The sequence below is a fragment of the Oncorhynchus masou genome, chromosome 20 (genome assembly GCF_036934945.1).
Source record: "Oncorhynchus masou masou isolate Uvic2021 chromosome 20, UVic_Omas_1.1, whole genome shotgun sequence".
In the NCBI taxonomy this organism is placed as follows: Eukaryota; Metazoa; Chordata; class Actinopteri; order Salmoniformes; family Salmonidae; genus Oncorhynchus; species Oncorhynchus masou.
The window spans coordinates 16,118,867-16,139,880 of NC_088231.1; the positions used below are offsets into that span (position 1 = coordinate 16,118,867).

The 21,014-nt window shown below is 41.7% G+C and overlaps 1 protein-coding gene across 1 annotated transcript; it reads left to right on the forward strand.

Moving 5' to 3' along the window:
- The first annotated feature begins 1,598 nt into the window (after positions 1-1,598).
- abcg2d (ATP binding cassette subfamily G member 2 (JR blood group)) lies at positions 1,599-20,909 on the forward strand. The gene is made up of 16 exons (XM_064926526.1): positions 1,599-1,735; positions 4,321-4,568; positions 9,285-9,344; positions 9,456-9,570; positions 9,774-9,926; positions 10,758-10,915; positions 11,146-11,297; positions 11,463-11,561; positions 12,165-12,415; positions 14,130-14,212; positions 15,686-15,775; positions 17,634-17,758; positions 18,071-18,225; positions 19,025-19,114; positions 19,471-19,598; positions 20,148-20,909. Exons 2-16 carry the CDS (start codon positions 4,339-4,341, stop codon positions 20,293-20,295), a joined length of 2,037 nt encoding a protein of 678 aa, XP_064782598.1. The 5' UTR covers positions 1,599-1,735; positions 4,321-4,338; the 3' UTR covers positions 20,296-20,909.
- The last annotated feature ends 105 nt before the right edge of the window (positions 20,910-21,014 follow it).

Here is a 21,014-nt window from a genome sequence, read left to right on the forward strand (position 1 = left end):
TCAACGCTTAGCATTCAAAAGATTTGTCAACTCGCACACCATTTTTATGTCCTTCATATCGGAGTGCTGCTGCAGCGCTTTGCGTGTCTTGATTCACAAAAATCGCAGGTCGCGCGATCTCTAATTTCCTCTGGTATTTAGCAAGCTTGATAACACATCACTCCCCCTCCACAAGCAAAAACTGTTACATAAATGTCGACACAAGAAAAACGTTTACAAAAATGTAGAATTCTTAATACCTAAACATTAGCGATCTGACATGACGTATTGCATGGAAACGATACTATTTTTCGTCCTGATCAACTCTAGATTGGGCTACTAACAGCAGCATCTGTTAGCCTACTATGCGCCCTGTCCCTCTGGCCAGGGTAAACGAAGCGGTTTAAACGTTGTATATGTATAGCCCATTTGTTTGTGAGAACGTGAATGGTATTACATGTGGTTTATATTAAAACCTGGGTTGACTAGGCTATCTATACTTTTTCGATCCAAAATGATTAACGGGAATGAATAAACACAATAGCTGTTATAGACTGTGAATACATTTTTAATTAGGCCTACCATTGGACAGTACAAACACGATGCAAACGTGCACAAAGCAAGCTCAGCCATGGGCGTTTTATTGTCCAATCATGTTGCTTTCTCTGTGTCTGTGTCTAGGAACCCCCCCTAGTCCTTTAAAACGTAATTCATATATAATTCATATGAACAAATACAAGGTTGCTGTAGTTTGACAGGGTTTCCATCCTCGTCAAGGCCAGGAGTTAAAAAACAACAACATTTGACATGATTAGGAAAACTCTGGTCCCATCATAGCCCATATGAAACCTTTTTACAACAGAAGAATTACGTCATACCATTTAAGGTCCGGAGTTTTACCTGATTAGGTTACCAGATCAGGTACAACTACGGGCCTCAGAATTGTATTATATTTTTTCCACGCTACTTTGGGACCTGTGGTGTCACCTCGGACAGCAGTAGATACAGTGAGCTATGTCGAGAATCCAATGTATAAATGATAAACAGTGTAACAAAATGCAATCAATGTAAAGCAATAGCCCGAGATATATTACAATGAGCTATGTGAAGAATACCGTAGGCCTATGTGAATACACAGTGTGACAAACAGTATAAATATAGTCATTTTTATACAGTCCTTTCAATGTATCTAATTTTCTATTGAAATCCACTTAAATGAAATGTAATTCATAGTCCTGAAATATCAGTTTGGAGATGATCTCAATCATTGGGGTTGTGCTCTAGATAAGAATGAGAGCAATTGAAAGATTTTTTTGTGTGAAAATGAGGCAATAATTAAGAATTGCTTATTTGCCCATGCTTATTTGCCAATGTCCTGGTTGAACCATTCATGCACACGCTTTGCACAATTTAACGGCATGGCTCGGTTTGGGAGGCGCCCATACTGTCATAGGAAAGATCTCAAGTATATATCCTCGCGTCCTCTCTCCTCGCCTCCTTCTCAAAACCCATTGGATGAGAAAGCCAGAGGTCCCGCCCCTCTGACCTTCTCCTCCAATGGGTTTTGAGAAGGAGACCGAGGAGAGATGACGCGAAGAGTATGTATTGAGATTTCTCCATAGCCGCTTCTCTTATTCAACACCGGTAGTATAAATTCATTGGCCAAAGCGGATCTTTGGTCACACGCGTGGTTTGGTTCGGTCTTTTATAGTACAAGACTGGAGAGGACTGTAGAAATTTCAAAGTTTACAGGCGGGTATGTATCCGTTTTGCATGATATTTTCAGATGGGATATATTTTATTTTCGGCTAAATTTGCTACATCATTTGGAGGCTAAATGCCATGCATAACGGTGACATGATCCTCCTGGTGAATTCTTTAGTAACATCCAGCTTATACATGCTAGTATTATATAAAAAAATAGCGGGCGCTGATGATATATTAGTTCCAGACGATGATTCAATTTTATTCAAGTTTTTGTAAATGACGCACTCCAGTGCATGCGTGTTTGATAAAAGAAAACATTGAGTTATTTTAGCATTTTTGTTCAATAAAATATTGTTGTTTACTTTACGTCTATGAAATGAAGGCTACATTTTTTTCACGCAGAAACAACCTAACGTTACTTAGTCATCCATGCATTGCATTCCCAGTTGAACCGTTAGGGTCACCCATTCAAACCGTTCAGAAATCATATTTCCAGGAAGGCCTACGATTATTCGTCTTCATGGGACAAATGTGTCTGTATTTCTCGTACATAATCTGTCCTGCTTAATCTTTTTATGACAGAAAAGCTTAGCTTATAAACTATCTTCAGTCATGGTAAAACATGAATATATCATTTTCAATTAGTCTAGGCTATGATATACATTTGTAGCAATTATGCTGAGAGTGTGGTAAAACAAAAAAAAAGTAAGCACAATGAATGTACATGTGGAAAGTGGTTCAACTAACTCAATTTCAACGCAGGTCTGCTCACTGGATGAGTATACTGTTTTCCAGTGTCTATACATTCCTATAGGATTAAATAGATTCAATTATTCGGTTTCATTTGTCTTCAACAAGCCTATCCCAGAGCAGAGGTATTTAGAGTGGTATAATGTATTTATAACTGCATTTGAAAGCGATTGGGTGTCTCTCCTCACTCAAGCTTCTCTATTGCTTCTCTCTGGAGCGCTTCTCTCTCTTTCTCTCTCGAGCTTCTCTCTCCGTCTCTCGAGCTTCTCTCTCCGTCTCTCGAGCTTCTCTCTCCGTCTCTCGAGCTTCTCTCTCCGTCTCTCGAGCTTCTTTCTCGTCTCTCGAGCTTCTCTCTCCGTCTCTCGAGCTTCTCTCTCCGTCTCTCGAGCTTCTCTCTCCGTCTCTCGAGCTTCTTTCTCTCTATGTACCAGTCCACCGCAAAGGTCGCATGACATTCATTTAGACTGATCCTAATTAAATGTGCTCAGATATGCAGACAATGTGTCCAATGTTTCCACTTCTCCACATCTAAATGTATTGCGTAATGATAAATGCATATCACTCTTCTTAGAAGTCTGAAGTTTGTCTCTACAGTATATCCCTCCCTTACTTGAAGCTCTCAGATTCATACACCAAAGTATGTCCTAAAGGCATCAATAAAACACGTTAAAAGTCCTTCTATTTATCCACTAAATCTCAAATGAAGTGACACCCTATTTATTCTCCATACAGTAGTGCACTTCTTTTGGCCAGAATCACTTTGGTCAGAAGTAACTCAATCAAGTTTGCAGATGCCACAACAGTGGTGTGCCTGATTTACCAACAACGATGAGACAACGTACAGGGAGGCGGTGAGGGGAGTGGTGCCAGGGAAATAACCCCTCCCTCAACATCAACAAAACGAAGGAGCTGATTGTGGACTTCAGGAGACAGCAGAGAGAGCACACCCCCATCCACCCCGACAGGGCAGCAGTGGAGAGGGTGGAAGGCATCAAGTTCCTCGGCGTGGACATCACTGACAACCTGAAATGGTTCATCCACACAGAGAGTGTGGGGAGGAAGACGCAACAGCCCCTAAGACCCAACGGCTTGGACCTTAAGACCCTCACAAACTTCTACAGATGCACCATTGAGAGCATCCTGTCAGGCTGTATCACCTCCTGGTACAGCAATTGCACCGTCCACAACCGCAGGGCTCTCTACATTGCCTGCCCTACAAGACATCTACAGCACCCGGTGTCACAGGAAGGCCAAGAAGATCATAAAGGACCTCAGCCACCCGAGACAGTACAGGTGCATCAAAGCTGGGACCAAGAGACTGAAAAACAGCTTCTATCTTCATGCCATCAGACTATTTAATAGTCACCACTAGCCGGCCTCCGTCCAGTACCCTGCCCTGAACCTTAGTCACTGTTACTGGCCGACTACCACCTGGTACTCAACCCCGCACCTTAGAGACTGCTGCGCTATGTACATAGTCATTGAAGACTGGTCACTTTAATAATGTTTACATACTGTTTTACCCACTTCATATGTATATACTGTATTCTAGTCAAGGCTCATCCTATATAATTACTGCTGTACACACCTTTTCTATTCATATATTGTCCATAATGTATATACACACCATCATAATACATAGATATTTATATTCCGGACTCTGACTTGCTCGTCATGATATTTCTTAATACCTATTTTGAGGGATTTGTGTGGTTTGTTAGGTATTACTGCACTGTCTGAGCTAGAAATACAAGCATTTCCCTGCACCTGCGATAACATCTGCAAAGTATGTGCACGCAATCAATAACATTTGATTTGAGTAGTGCACTACACAAGGAAAATGGTGTATCAATTTCAGACCCATCCCTTGCCCAATCCCCACAGGTCTCACCCCTGCAGATAATGACCGATCGAGCCAATCACATCAGCGTCGCCATGACTGAAGACGTCACGTCCACCAACGGGACGCCCAGGACCAAGGTCATAACCAGCAGCACCATGGTGGAGCTGAACAAGCTGCAGCCCCGGGGCTCCACGGTCAGCTTCCACAGCATCCAGTACAAGGTGAAGCTGAAGACTGGACCACTCTGCAAGAGGAAGAACACTGCCAGGGAGATACTGGTGGACCTCAAGTGAGTGGAGTTAGTGGATCCTTTGGTCTCATGTACACACAGACACAAGCAGACAAACACACACTTTCAAAGATGCACACACACTCTCATGTATTCTACACACAGGCTTCCACCTTGAAACATGCCCAAACACACAAGTTGTAGTGATACTAATTGACTAGTGGATGATTAAAGTGAGTTTGATCACATGCGTGCACACACACACACAGTCCTGTGTGGCTCAGTTGGTAGAGCATGGAGCTTGCAACACCAAGGATAAAGGTTTGGTTCCCGCTGGGGCCACTCATATGAAAAATGTATGCACACATGACTGTAAGTCCCTTTGGATAAAAGCGTCTGCTAAATGGCATGCAATGAGTAAGGTTACATGCACACAATAAGGGGATTATTGTGGATAGTCAGATTAATATAATAGTTTGAGGAAAATGTTTACATGCTTTGCAAGAAGAACGATTTCCCTAATAATCCTGTTTACATGGACACATCTGAAGTCAGGCTACCTGATGGCACTCTGTTGAATGCAGAAAGTCAGCAATTAAAATGAACGCTCAACCACAGCAACCATGTTATTTTTTTGGAAGCCTATTTGATTCTGAGTTGGGACATATAAAGTTTGTATGTGAAAACTACTTCTAAGACTCATACAGTGCCTTGCGAAGGTATTCGGCCCCCTTGAACTTTGCGACCTTTTGCCACATTTCAGGCTTCAAACATAAAGATATAAAACTGTATTTTTTTGTGAAGATTCAACAACAAGTGGGACACAATCATGAAGTGGAACGACATTTATTGGATATTTCAAACTTTTTTAACAAATCAAAAACTGAAAAATTGGGCGTGCAAAATTATTCAGCCCCTTTACTTTCAGTGCAGCAAACTCTCTCCAGGAGTTCAGTGAGGATCTCTGAATGATCCAATGTTGACCTAAATGACTAATGATGATAAATACAATCCACCTGTGTGTAATCAAGTCTCCGTATAAATGCACCTGCACTGTGATAGTCTCAGAGGTCCGTTAAAAGAGCAGAGAGCATCATGAAGAACAAGGAACACACCAGGCAGGTCCGAGATACTGTTGTGAAGAAGTTTAAAGCCGGATTTGGATACAAAAAGATTTCCCAAGCTTTAAACATCCCAAGGAGCACTGTGCAAGCGATAATATTGAAATGGAAGGAGTATCAGACCACTGCAAATCTACCAAGACCTGGCCGTCCCTCTAAACTTTCAGCTCATACAAGGAGAAGACTGACCAGAGATGCAGCCAAGAGGCCCATGATCACTCTGGATGAACTGCAGAGATCTACAGCTGAGGTGGGAGACTCTGTCCATAGGACAACAATCAGTCGTATATTGCACAAATCTGGCCTTTATGGAAGTGGCAAGAAGAAAGCCATTTCTTAAAGATATCCATAAAAAGTGTCGTTTAAAGTTTGCCACAAGCCACACCAAACATGTGGAAGAAGGTGCTCTGGTCAGATGAAACCAAAATTGAACTTTTATGGCAACAATGCAAAACGTTATGTTTGGCGTAAAAGCAACACAGCTCATCACAATGAACACACCATCCCCACTGTCAAACATGGTGGTGGCAGCATCATGGTTTGGGCCTGCTTTTCTTCAGCATGGACAGGGAAGATGGTAAGAATTGATGGGAAGATGGATGGAGCCAAATATAGGACCATTCTGGAAGAAAACCTGATGGAGTCTGCAAAAGACCTGAGACTGGGGCGGAGATTTGTCTTCCAACAAGACAATGATCCAAAACATAAAGCAAAATCTACAATGGAATGGTTCAAAAATAAACATATCCAGGTGTTAGAATGGCCAAGTCAAAGTCCAGACCTGAATCCAATTGAGAATCTGTGGAAAGAACTGAAAACTGCTGTTCAAAAATGCTCTCCATCCAACCTCACTGAGCTCAAGCTGTTTTGCAAGGAGGAATGGGAAAAAATTTCAGTCTCTCGATGTGCAAAACTGATAGAGACATACCCCAAGCGAATTACAGCTGTAATCGCAGCAAAAGGTGGCGCTACAAAGTATTAACTTAAGGGGGCTGAATAATTTTGCACGCCCAATTTTTCAGTTTTTGATTTGTTAAAAAAGTTTGAAATATCCAATAAATGTCGTTCCACTTCATGATTGTGTCCCACTTGTTGTTGATACTTCACAAAAAAATACAGTTTTATATCTTCATGTTTGAAGCCTGAAATGTGGCAAAAGGTCGCAAAGTTCATGGGGGCCGAATACTTTCGCAAGGCACTGTATATTCAGTTGTTCCAAACTCACTTCACTCGCGCTAAAGAGGGAGGCTCTCGGCTGGTGCTGGCACATGTGCAGATCAAATACACAGCTGGAATCCAGATTAAGGTGTTTACATGTCCTAATAATTCCAACAATTGCTCAGAAAACCTGTTTGGCATATGCTTACTTCGATTTTGACCTTATGCCGATTTAAGATAAGCAGAGTAAGGTGTTTACATGGCTATTGCATAATCTGCCTACTGCCATTTATCAGTTTAATATCAAAGTATTACTGTGCATGTAAAAATACTCAATAACTAGCTACAATAACACACACACACACACGCTGAAATGCTAGTGGACCTGAAGTTAATATACACTTTGACCACCCAATTACATTTGGTGATTATGAAGCTAATTCGATGTGGATTTATTGGCAGATTCACCTCTTTCTCACTCTGTGTTGAGCCTGTTTGTTTGTCTTTCTTGGTACAGCCTCAGTGTATTCCTGCCCACCACCACACCCCTTTACAGTGGTGTAAAGTACTAAAGTAAAAATACTTTAAAGTACTACTTAAGTCATTTTTGAGGGTATCTTTACTTTACATATTTTTGCCAACTTTTACTTTTACTTCACTACATTCCTAAGTAAAATAATGTCCTTTTTACTCCATACATTTTTCCTGACACCCCAAAAAAGTACTTGTTATATTTTGACAAGAAAATTGTCCAATTCACACACTTATCAAGAGAACATCCCTGGTCATCTTTACTGCCTCTGATCTGGCGGACTCACTAAACAGAGATGCTTTGTTTGTACATGATGTCTGAGTGGTGGAGTCTGCCCCTGCTGTCCGTCAACAACAAACAAATGAGAAAATTGTGCCGTCTGGTTTGCTTAATATAAGGAATTTGACATTATTTATACTTTTGATACTTACGCACATTTGAGCAATTCCATTTATTTTCGACACTTAAGTATATTTAAAATCAAATACTTTTAGACTTTTACTCAAGTAGTATTTTACTGGGTGACTTTCACTTTTACTTGAGTCATTTTCTACTAGGGTATCTTTACTTTTACTCAAGTATGACAATTGGCTACTTTTGGCTACCACTGCCCCTTTACTAGTGAATTAAGGGAGTGTTAACAAATTAGGAATGCTTGTGAGTGTCAATGATGGATCTAACTCAATTATAGGAATTAAGTTTGCTGTCTCTCCAATGCTCATGAAGAGGTTTTAGGTGTGTGTGTGTGTGTGTGTCAGAGAGAGCGTGAACGTGAAGTGAATCCAAAAGAGGGAGAGAGATCATTAACACAAGTTGACAAAACATACAGGCCTCTCCATTTGAGATTAGGGCGAGCATACTCAGACCACAATGAACAATAGTGCAGCGGAAAATTCAAATGTCTTTTTTTCTGATGGCATTAAATGTACTGGACATTTCCCAGGGAGGAATGCGTAATTTCACACAAGTTTTGGTCGGTTTCCCCTAGTGTTAATTATATGATATTAAGCATGGTTTCTTGCGTGTAATCTCTTTGATGCACTGTGGAGCAAGCTGCCAAGGAACCAAATGAAATGCTGTCACGTGATTCCACACCACAAGCCTTTATAATTCAGCTTTTTAATTCTGTTTTTATATGACAGATACTTTTTTTTATACCAATTGTGCAAATGATCTTTGTGGAATCACAAAATTTGATTATGTATTCTTGTTTTGGACCATTATACAATGGAATAGATAAAAATAATTATCAGATTGTTGGAGGTCTTTGGGGTCACCGTATTCTTTGTGCTGTTTGAATCGGTTAATTGGAGAACCAAACCTCCTCCATTTCATTCTGTCACTCTTGTGATTCTTCCGTGTGTATGACTATGCGATAGAGACCATGTTTACACATTAAAACCACAAGCCCTTGACACTTGATAAACTTGCTGGACTGGTGTGATAACTTTTGCCGCCGTATGTAATGGATTGATAAGACATTTGTGTAACATTGTGCGTATAGAAAGTAGATGACAAAAATGCTTTGCCCATGACTTGAATGGGTGCTATAAACCTGTCGTAAGCATGTCATAAGGTGCTATAAATCTAGCATTTTGTTTGATGATGAAAGTTCTGTCCTATAATTCTTGGTCCTTAATCAGCTTTTTTATTGGTATTGATTCAATGTTAGGTTCATCTAGCTTTGATTTTACAAACTTAGTCCAACAGTTTGAAATGCTTATGAATGACTCAGTTGTTGGTACACATATCCAAATCCATTTACTGATTTGCAACTGAACTGTAGGCCTATACTCTTATTGATTTTTGTAAGTTTTTCATAATTTAGAATACAGTGCTACACTTCTCATTGGTGTAAAACATGATGTAACACAATGTGTGTTGATTACATGTTTATTATGGTAAATATGTGGAATGTTTCAGTGCAACTTAAAATATCTTATGCGTTTTGTCGTTGTCTTGCAGTGGCATCATGAGACCGGGTCTAAATGCTATTCTAGGACCCACTGGAAGTGGAAAGTCCTCGTGAGTATTTTGTTGATGACAACGGTTTATCTTGAAGGCATTACATTGCTTGTTACAAAAAAAAGGTCCCACAGGTTGCCATAGTGATTATTGATCTAACGTTATGGTTAGGTTCCTGGACGTTCTAGCAGCCAGGAAGGACCCCTCTGGTCTCTTAGGGGAGGTGCTGATCGACGGGGTGCCACAACCACCCAACTTCAAGTGCCTCTCCGGCTATGTTGTCCAGGTAAGTCTATTGGCTATCTGTTGTAAATATTGTCAGAGACCATGGCGCCGTTAGAAGAGCATATTCAAAGGAGACATGTACAACACAACTCTAGGGTCCAACAGCTGGGAAAAAAACAGTATAGCTACAGTACTTTTTTCAAAGCTCCTGACCATATTACCCCATTCAGTGACCTCTGACCTTTGTCTTTGTGACCTCACCAGGACGACGTGGTGATGGGGACTCTGACGGTGAGGGAGAACCTGCGATTCTCTGCAGCGCTGCGTCTGCCCCGCTCCGTGCCCCAGAAAGAGAAGGAGGCCAGGGTCAACGACCTCATCACCGAGCTAGGCCTGACCAAGGTGGCTGACGCTAAGGTACGTTGTAACATAGAATGGAAATGTTGAGACGACTGTTCAGGACTGAATTCATGGTAGTTTTATGAGCCTATGAGAGTCAAATCCATAGAATTAGGAATTTGAATTTGAGTAGGACTAAATGCAGTTTAATAGGATCTTTATGATCAAACCGTCCACAGTATTTTCCCTCCACTATATACACTGAGTATACCAAACACCTTCCTAATATTGAGTTGCACCCCCCCCCTCCCCCCACACACACACACACACACAGGGATGCTGGCCCATGTTGACTCCAATGCTTCCCACAGTTGTGTCAAGTTGGCTGGATGTCTTTTGGGTGGTGGACCATTCTTGATACACACAGGAAACTGTTGAGTGTGAAAAACCCAGCAGGGTTGCAATTCTTGACAAACTCAAACTGGTGCGCCTACTACCATACCCCATTCAAAGGCATCTTTTGTCTTTCCTGTTCACCCTCTGAATGGCACATATACACAATCCATTTCTCAATTGTCTCTAGTCCTAGAAATCCTTAATTAACCTTTCCCCTCCCCTTCGTCTACACTGATTGAAGTGGCTTTAACAAGTGACATCAATAAGGGATCATAGCTTTCACCTGGATTCACCTGGTCAGTCTGTGTCATGGAAAGAGCAGGTGTTCTTAATGTTTTGTATACCCATTGTAGATATGCAGTAAAATTGCTTCCTTCTCACCAATGTCTTCCAATGTCATTTTGAAGGTTTCGGGCCATATGAGGGCTATCATGTCATACAAGGCTGTGGTACCATACAGCATATGATAGATGTCCAAGGGCTATCATGTGATGTGATTGTGTTCCTCCCCAGGTTGGTACCCAGATGATCCGGGGGATTTCTGGAGGGGAGAGGAAGAGGACCAACATCGGCATGGAGCTCATCATCGACCCCTCTGTTCTCTTCTTGGATGAACCCACCACGGGCCTGGACGCTAGCACCGCTAACTCTGTCCTGCTGCTGCTCAAAAGGTATAGCACTACTATTCCAAGAAGGAAAGACATTTAATTTAATTTCGATTGATTCCTAATGGGTGGGATTTAGTGGTAGGTATCCTACATTTCATATTTGATGCTTTTCTTATTCCCTTCCCTGTTTAATTTGCACCACATTTGTCCTCTAAATGTCCTACCTTTCTTATTGGCTACCCTGTTAAATGTAGACCTCCAGGCCTTTTTTTCATTGTCTTATCTCCTTTTAGAATGGCCAATCAGGGACGCACCATCATCATGTCCATCCACCAACCACGTTACTCCATCTACCGGCTGTTCGACTCCCTGACCCTGCTAGTTAGCGGCAAACAGGTGTACCATGGGCCGGCCCAGAATGCACTGGACTATTTCGCCGACATAGGTAACCTTCAATACCAATACTACACACAAAGTATAAGGAGATACCATTGATGTGTTGTTTAAGAGCTAAAGGAAGTTAGATTGATGTAAAAGTCCTGAATGGGACAAAGCAGAATAGAGATCGATATAGGGGACACTAATGTTCACATGTGTTGTTGTATCCTAGGTTACACCTGCGAGGCCCACAACAACCCAGCCGACTTCTTCCTAGACATCATCAACGGAGACTCTACTGCCACTGCTATGAACAAGATTCAGGGAGAAGGTCATTTTCACACACACACACACACACACACACACACACACACACACACACACACACACACACACACACACACACACACACTAACAGTGTGCAGTATATGAGTCCAAGTCTCGCAAGCACCTGAAAGGTGCCTTAGAGCCCTGGCAGCATAGTAAAAGAACAAGGGACCCAGCGCTCTAACACAAAAAACATCTGCCCCTGGGTCAGTAAGATTAGGGGTGCAGGAGGCTTGGCGTTGCCCAGACAGGGACAGGGGTTGGAGGGAGCGGGCGGCTGATGCTGCAGCCAGGGCCTGAGGCTCAATGTGAAAAACCCTCTGATCTGTACTGGTACAGTAGGATTTGTTGGCCTTTGAGAGGCTACGGCTAATGCTAATAGCGACAGGAATACACTATTGGTGTGGATTGTGGAAGGAACCGTTTTGGTACAATGGAAGTAGTCAGCCGAATCTCGGACTGGACTTCAATGAATTTGTATCTGGGTCTTTTGCACTTAGGATAAGGGGATTGATTGAAAAATGGGTTGTTGTCATGGGTGAATTAAGGGGTGATGGTCTCCAACCTTTAACACTGTGTATTGACTCTCGGTTCTCTCCCCTCCTAGACATTGACTTTGAGGAGCTGAGTGGTTCCAGGCAGACCATCGAGGAGCGTCTAGTGGAGGAGTACAGGAACTGCTCCTACTTCAGAGACACCCAGGTCGAGCTGGAGAGGATCACCCAGGGAAAGCAGTACACCACCAAGCCCACGTCCCGTACCATCACCTACAACAGCTCCTTCTTCACCCAGCTCCACTGGGTCCTAGGCAGAACCTTCCGGAACCTAGCGCTGAACCCCCAGACCTCCGTCGCACAGGTTAGAACACACACCGATACAGACGCGCACACACACACACACACCGATACAGACGCACACACACACACCAATACTCACCGGATTTCTATTTGTGGGTTTAAAGTTTAAGAGATGCTGTACCAATGTCCCCTAAACTCATTTCAAACACACACAATTGGGGAGAGGATTCTCAGAATAAAAGGGTAAGGGATTTAGCTCCGCTCCTATCACCAACAACCTTATGACCGGACTTACCCTCCGAGCAAGACTTGAGAATAGTATCATTATTAATTGCAGCCCGCGTACGTTTCTCTACTTCACAACATGCTCTTTTGCGCTTAAATGGTGACAGAGATGGAGGGAGTTCTGACGACTTAGTGCCCTCATTAGTCATCCAAGGCAACAACATGCCATCAGAAGTATCTCACTTCAAGAATTATTAACAGCTAATTGGCCTCATAGTAAATCGACAATAATCCCAGGCTGGGGTCTGGATCTTAAAGGCTAGAGGGCCGGAGACCTAGCTAATCAGCTTTGCTGACTGTTGTGACCCAGCTGTTGCCTCTCCGGGCCTAGAACTGAAGTGATATCATATCTGGCCACAGTCCCCCCCCCAGTGGCCAGGGCCCAGACCTTTGTCACATGATCACGCCATGACCCGCACTGGGCTTCCACATGAGGGGCTTGGGGAATGAGGTGAAAAAGGCTCAACCTTATTAGCTTATCCTCTCACCCTGGGAACTGCGCTGGGGCCGGTTAGGCCTGTCATAAAATGTAAATCGTCAGGATTAAAACAAATGTCGCTCTGTGGAGATTTCACCCTTTCTCTCTTTGTTTTCTCTTTTTCTTACCAGACATGGACTACCGGTCTGTTTTCTTACCTGATTCGGTGTAGTTTGACATGGACTACCGGTCTGTGGATGAGAATGGATGAGAAGTGTGGAGAGCGCTGATTCGGTGTAGTTTGTGTGGGAATATACCTACCGGTCTGTGGATGAGAATGGATGAGGGAGAGTGTGGAGAGCGCTGATTCGGTGTAGTTTGTGTGGGAATATACCTACCGGTCTGTGGATGAGAATGGATGAGGGAGAGTGTGGAGAGCGCTGATTCGGTGTAGTTTGTGTGTGTCTGTGATGAGAATGGATGGGTCTGTGGATGAGAATGGATGAGGGAGAGTGTGGAGAGCGCTGATTCGGTGTAGTTTGTGTGGGAATATACCTACCGGTCTGTGGATGAGAATGGATGAGGGAGAGTGTGGAGAGCGCTGATTCGGTGTAGTTTGTGTGGGAATATACCTAGTTTTAAGAATGTCCACATTCTTAATGGACTAATCATGTTCTATCAGGGTTCTTAATGGACTAATCAGGTTCTATCAAGGTTCTTAATGGACTAATCAGGTTCTATCAGGGTGAGACCCTTTGCCTCTGCAAGGCCAGGATAAGTAGTGATACTTCTCCTGACCTTTGTACTTCTCTGAGAGAGAGCTAAACCATTTTTTCTATAGACCTAAAGAGATGTGTTTACATTAAAATGTGCCTGGACCTTTGATCAAAATGGGCTCCTTCATGCGACTGAAGTCTCAGTTGTGTAAGACATATTGCCAGACATATAAGATTTTTTACTCCCCAATGCCACGGCACATTGCGGGTCATGATGTTAAATATGACGTTATGCTTGTCTGATTTGCTGACCTTTGACCTGGCTACTAAACTTACGATGTTTCTCTTTTGGGCAGCTGGGAGTCACCATTTTTCTGGCTCTTATTGTGGGCGCCATTTTCTTCGGGGTGAAGGACAACCAGAGTGGAATACAGAACAGGTGGGGGAACCATTTTTATCACAACACCTTAAATCCATCTCAGAATGGGATGTAAAGGTGATCTGATTTCGATTAATCTGTAGACTGAAATTGATGGGAACCCATGGGGCAGAACAACGGCAGTGTCTGCCTTTAAAGGTTAGGTTAGTAAATGACTCTGCTTTGGGAGAGAGATGTTATAACAGGATAATGCAGACATATACTCTACGGTTCAAAAGTTTGGGGTCACTTAGAAATGTCCTTGTTTTTGAAAGAAAAGCACCTTTTTTTGTCCATTAAAATAACATCAAATTGATCATAAATACAGTGTAGACATTGTTAATGTTGTAAATGAGTTTTGTAGCTAGAAACAGCTGATTTTTAAAATGTAATATCTACAGAGGCCCATTATCAGCAACCATCACTCCTGTGTTCCAATGGCACGTTGTGTTAGCTAATCCAAGTTAATAATTTTAAAAGGCTAATTGATCATTAGAAAACCCTTTTGCAATTATGTTAGCACAGCTGAAAACTGTTGTTCTGTTTCAAGAAGCAATAAAACTGCCCTTCTTTAGACTAGTTTAGTATTTTTTTAGCATCAGCATTTGTGGGTTCAATTACAGGCTCAAAATGGCCAGAAACAAAGAACTTTCTTCTGAAACTCATCAGTCTATTCTTGTTCTGAGAAATTAAAGGCTATTTCAATCGAGAAATTGCCAAGAAACTGAAGATCTCGTACAATGCTGTGTACTACTCCCTTCACATAACAGCGCAAACTGGCTCTAACCAGAATAGAAAGAGGAGTGGGAGGCCCCGGTGCACAACTGAGCAAGAGGACAGGTACATTAGGGTGTCTTCAACTAGTGTATTAATCTGCTTACAATAATCAGCATTTTGCTCATTTATTTTATTGGTACAATCACATCTGGGTTCAAATAAATGTGTATTTGAGTTATGTAGTATTTAGAAATGTATTTTTATGTGTATTTGAGTATTTTCAAATACATAGCCCAAACAATTACTTTTAATTGAGTATTTGAATGGTTATTTGTAAAAACATATATATAAAAAAAATAAAAATAAATAGTCTGCCAAATTGTATTTCAAATACTCAAATACACTCCCATTTATTTAACTCAGGAATTTGAAAATAGTATTTGAAAATACTGACAAATACTTTCCAAGTGTATTTCCAAATACATTAAAATATTCAGTTACCTGTCTTTTCAAATAAACTGTATCTGAATACTTACTTTGAATGTATGTGAAAGTAATTGAGATATTTAAAATAGTATTTGAACCCAGGTCTGTGTCCAATTAGACCTACAGTACGACTCCACTCCCTTGGTCCCTTTAGTCTGAAGGCCGATGGAGTACACACACAGCAAAACATTTAGCATTCATTTCAATAGGGGTTTACCCCCTTTCATTTCATGCATGAATGGGCAGGACATAAGGATTTCATGTCATGTCTTGATGTTTCCCCTCTTGTAGGATTGGTGCTCTTTTCTTCATCACCACCAACCAATGTTTCAGCACGCTGTCCGCTGCAGAACTCTTCATCACAGAGAGGAAGCTGTTTGTGTACGTACTGTAGTAGACCAGTGGCACCACTATAACCTGGAATCTGGGGGTGTGAGCATGCGGGTTTAGCCAGATTAGATGTAGACATGGTTTGTGTGTGTCTGTAAGTTGTTGTTCGTATGTACAGTGCCTTGCGAAAGTATTCGGCCCCCTTGAACTTTGCGACCTTTTGCCACATTTCAGGCTTCAAACATAAAGATATAAAACTGTATTTTTTTTGTGAAGAATCAACAACAAGTGGGACACAATCATGAAGTGGAACGACATTTATTGGATATTTCAAACTTTTTTAACAAATCAAAAACTGAAAAATTGGGCGTGCAAAATTATTCAGCCCCTTTACTTTCAGTGCAGCAAACTCTCTCCAGAAGTTCAGTGAGGATCTCTGAATGATCCAATGTTGACCTAAATGACTAATGATGATAAATACAATCCACCTGTGTGTAATCAAGTCTCCGTATAAATGCACCTGCACTGTGATAGTCTCAGAGGTCCGTTAAAAGCGCAGAGAGCATCATGAAGAACAAGGAACACGCCAGGCAGGTCCGAGATACTGTTGTGAAGAAGTTTAAAGCCGGATTTGGATACAAAAAGATTTCCCAAGCTTTAAACATCCCAAGGAGCACTGTGCAAGCGATAATATTGAAATGGAAGGAGTATCAGACCACTGCAAATCTACCAAGACCTGGCCGTCCCTCTAAACTTTCAGCTCATACAAGGAGAAGACTGATCAGAGATGCAGCCAAGAGGCCCATGATCACTCTGGATGAACTGCAGAGATCTACAACTGAGGTGGGAGACTCTGTCCATAGGACAACAATCAGTCGTATATTGCACAAATCTGGCCTTTATGGAAGAGTGGCAAGAAGAAAGCCAAAGATATCCATAAAAAGTGTCGTTTAAAGTTTGCCACAAGCCACCTGGGAGACACACCAAACATGTGGAAGAAGGTGCTCTGGTCAGATGAAACCAAAATTAAACTTTTTGGCAACAATGCAAAACGTTATGTTTGGCGTAAATATAAACATATCCAGGTGTTAAAATGGCCAAGTCAAAGTCCAGACCTGAATCCAATCGAGAATCTGTGGAAAGAACTGAAAACTGCTGTTCACAAATGCTCTCCATCCAACCTCACTGAGCTCGAGCTGTTTTGCAAGGAGGAATGGGAAAAAATTTCAGTCTCTCGATGTGCAAAACTGATAAAGACATACCCCAAGCGACTTACAGCTGTAATCGCAGCAAAAGGTGGCGCTACAAAGTATTAACTTAAGGGGGCTGAATAATTTTGCACGCCGAATTTTTCAGTTTTTGATTTGTTAAAAAAGTTTGAAATATCCAATAAATGTCGTTCCACTTCATGATTGTGTCCCACTTGTTGTTGATTCTTCACAAAGAAATACAGTTTTATATCTTTATGTTTGAAGCCTGAAATGTGGCAAAAGGTTGCAAAGTTCAAGGGGGCCGAATACTTTCGCAAGGCACTGTATATGGTTGGATCTGGAGTGGAGGAAAAATGAAGAAAAAATATATTATAAAACAAGTCTCGCACTCTCTATTATATATATATGTGTGATTATGAAGACACTGTCTCTACCTAAATACTTATCAGTATGAAATGGACCAACAAGCATTTGTTTACAGCTACATTAGGTTCACTGTTTGACCTTTGTACTAATTATTCTGTAAATGAGCATTTTCAGTATGAAATACCCCGGCAAGCATTAGTTCCAAATGGCCCTAGCCAAAGAAGTTAGAAAATAAACCACTCAGTATGAGTTAATGTAGTCTTCTTGTCTGAGTTAATGTAGACTTCTTGTCTGAGTTAATGTAGACTTCTTGTCTTTGTTGTCCCCAACAGCCATGAGTACATCAGCGGGTACTACAGAGTCTCAGTCTACTTCCTGTCCAAGATCCTGTCTGACATCATCACCCTGCGCACCATCCCCGCCATCATCTTCAGCTGCGTGGTCTACTTCATGATAGGTGGGTTGGATGCACAACATGGGAATGAGACATTTGCATTTATGAAGATTACATTTGAATTGTCAAGATGGAAGGAAAGTAGAGGGACATAGAGTAGACGTTGAGGTAGCTAGCACACAAGCATTTCCCTGCACCTTTTATACCTGCTGTATAAACTGTGCGTGACAAATACAATTAGATTTGAGACGGTAATGGCACAGACAGTAAAAGGTCAAGAAAGGTCAAACCCTCTTTGCAGAGGGGCATGTACCCTACCACTCAAAACCAGACTCTGAAATGATCTTAAAATTCAAGTGTGTGTCTCTCCTGCAGGTTTTAAAACCACTCCAGCAGCCTTCTTCATCTTCATGTTCACCGTAACCCTGGTGGCCTACACAGCCACCGCCATGACCATGGCCATCTCTGCCGACCAGAGTGTAGTGGCAATGGCCAACATCTTCATGACCATTAGCTTCGTCTTCATGATGGTGAGTGTAGGGACGAGGGTGTAATGTGGTGGCCACATTCGCGCGGTGGGGTACTCAGGGTGCACCTGAGTTGTATTGCAATGCCAGTTATGGTTCAAGTTCAGCGCTGTCCCACTAGTATTATTTGCTAGTTATATATAGACATAAATATAAACTAGCGTTGCATACCAAGGTTACACATGGAAATTACAGTGGGGAATGGCCGTCATCTTTTCTAGCCTTGGATTAAAGTGATGTGTTAATGTGTTATTGTCTGTCTTTCTGTTTGATCTTTAGATCAGATTAAGATCACTTTATTGGTCAATTGCACACGAGGTCCAACCGAAATTGGACTTTTAACCTCACCCCTCTGAAAGACCCATATGCATACACGCCAGGTTTTGTAGATATGCTGGGGGCTGCCACACTGGGCGCCCGGGGAGCTGTTGTTATGGGGGTTTAAGTGCCTTGCGCAAGGGCAAAACGGCAGGCAACAGCATCTAGGATTTGATACCAGCAATCCTAATCTGGCAACCTGCCAGCTCGGTTGCCAGATTACTTCCTGTCAGACCCGGGATCCGGACTGGCAACCCTCCAGGTGCTGGTTTGCCTTTTTAACGCTCATGTTGCCGGTTGCTGGCTCACCGCTAAACTCTCTCTTTGTGGCTGTGTTGGATCCGATAACATTATTGTATCTTGTTCTGCTTCTTCCATTTTACCAGGTCTGTCTTGTAAAATGGCAATTTCCTGGTCAAATTGTAATTTAGGGGTTGGAACCTCAATGTCATTACTGAATTAATATTTATTGATGTGTTGTCAGATCTTCTCAGGTCTGCTGGTGAACCTGCCCAGTATCATGAACTGGCTGGCCTGGTTGAAGTACCTCAGTATCCCTCGCTACGGTCTAACAGTAAGTACCTCAGTATCCCTCGCTACGGTCTAACAGTAAGTACCTCAGTATCCCTCGCTACGGTCTAACAGTAAGTACCTCAGTATCCCTCGCTACGGTCTAACAGTAAGTACCTCAGTACCTCAGTAACAGTAAGTACCCAGTATCCCAACTAACAGTAAGTCTTAAGTACCTCAGTATCTACGGTCTGAAATGTTGTCCAGTAATACCTCAGTATTAATAAGTTTCATTTATTCAACTTTTATAGCGCTACTCATTACATATAGAATTGTTTTAAATATTAATATATACCGTATGTTATTATATACTATAATAAAACGGTATTATTAAGTATTGTAACGTTTCTTAATGACTAGGCCCTGGAGATCAACGAGTTTGTGGGGCTGAAGTTCTGTGAGGACCCTGCCGTTCGCACCACCATGTCTCCTGGCTCTGGCATGATGACCAACTGCAGTATGAACACTACTCACACTCTCGGGATAACGTGAGTAACGTAGTCACACACACACACACACACACACACACTGTGGAATTTTGCTTAGAAATAGTGATAGATGTTGCTTGACTTAAATACGGTTTATATGGTATATAACTAGTATTATCAGTAGGCTACAAACATGCTGTCATTAAGTGCAGTGCCTATGATCACTGTAGTACCTCTAGCACCATCTACTGAGGAAGTCATTGTAGATGGAGCAGCAGTTGTGTTAGCTCGATCCTCTACTGTACATTAGAGAATGGCTCATTTCAATAAGGCATCATTACTGGTATCAATAGTAGCAAAGGCTGAATTATTTGATACAATTAAAAAATATATATTAGAGAATAAACACAAGAATTATCCTACAACACAATCAAATTTGACCCACCTGAATCCTTTTCAGCTGAAAACTCAAATTAGTTCAGGTTCAGGATTCAGTCCGTTTCAAAACACTTTCTTCCTATTTAACGTGACCCAGCCTTGCTTGTCCACGGGATCCCATAGATACACCGTGGTGAGCGTTTGTCTGGTCTTCTCTCCATCTCATTCCAGGTGTACAGGGGAACAATACCTGGACTACCTAGGAATAGAATACACTACATGGGGCCTATGGGAAAACCACGTTGCCTTGGCAATAATGACACTCATTTTCCTGGTCATCGCCTATCTGAAGCTGCGGTTTATTAAGAAGTTCACATAAGAAGTGTCTTACTTTGCCTTACAATTCACTCCTCTGTGGTTATGTCAATGGCAAACTGCCCGTAGTTTCTCTCTCCATACATATGTTATAACATGAAGCAGTGTGCCTATGGTTTGCACTGAGACAGGTTAAATGGGTAGTTCAGCCAAATTACATATTCACATATTCATTTCCTGGACAAGTGGAGACTGCAATCCACGCTTTGGCTTTGCTGAACTAGCTACACTAGCACTGTAAATGAGTAATTTGGCGGAACTCACTCTAACGTTCAATATCTATGCATGAATGTACATTTTCACCACATGAATAGTAACGTGGAATCTTTGGCCTCCAGTAGTCATTGTTCTCATGTTGACTGCTGTGTTTATTTGGTAGCATTTGTTCCAGTCTAGTACGAGACTGTCTTGGTATTTAGTTAATCGTTTCTATTTATAGAGGAACTGAACTCATTTATTTGAAAAAATTAGGATGTTGAATTATGTAAATTATGAATGACTTTTATTAGTGCTTTTTTGTGTGTAATCATTGAATTGTTTGTTTCTATTGTGTTTATTACCTTTATCTATACTAGTTTTTTGGAAACAATGCTTTTATAAAAATGTTCATGTAACTTTGCGAGTGGTAATTTATTATTATTTTTTGATTTTACCTTTATTTTACTAGGCAAGTCAGTTAAGAACAAATTCTTATTTTCAATGACGGCCTAGGAACAGTGGGTT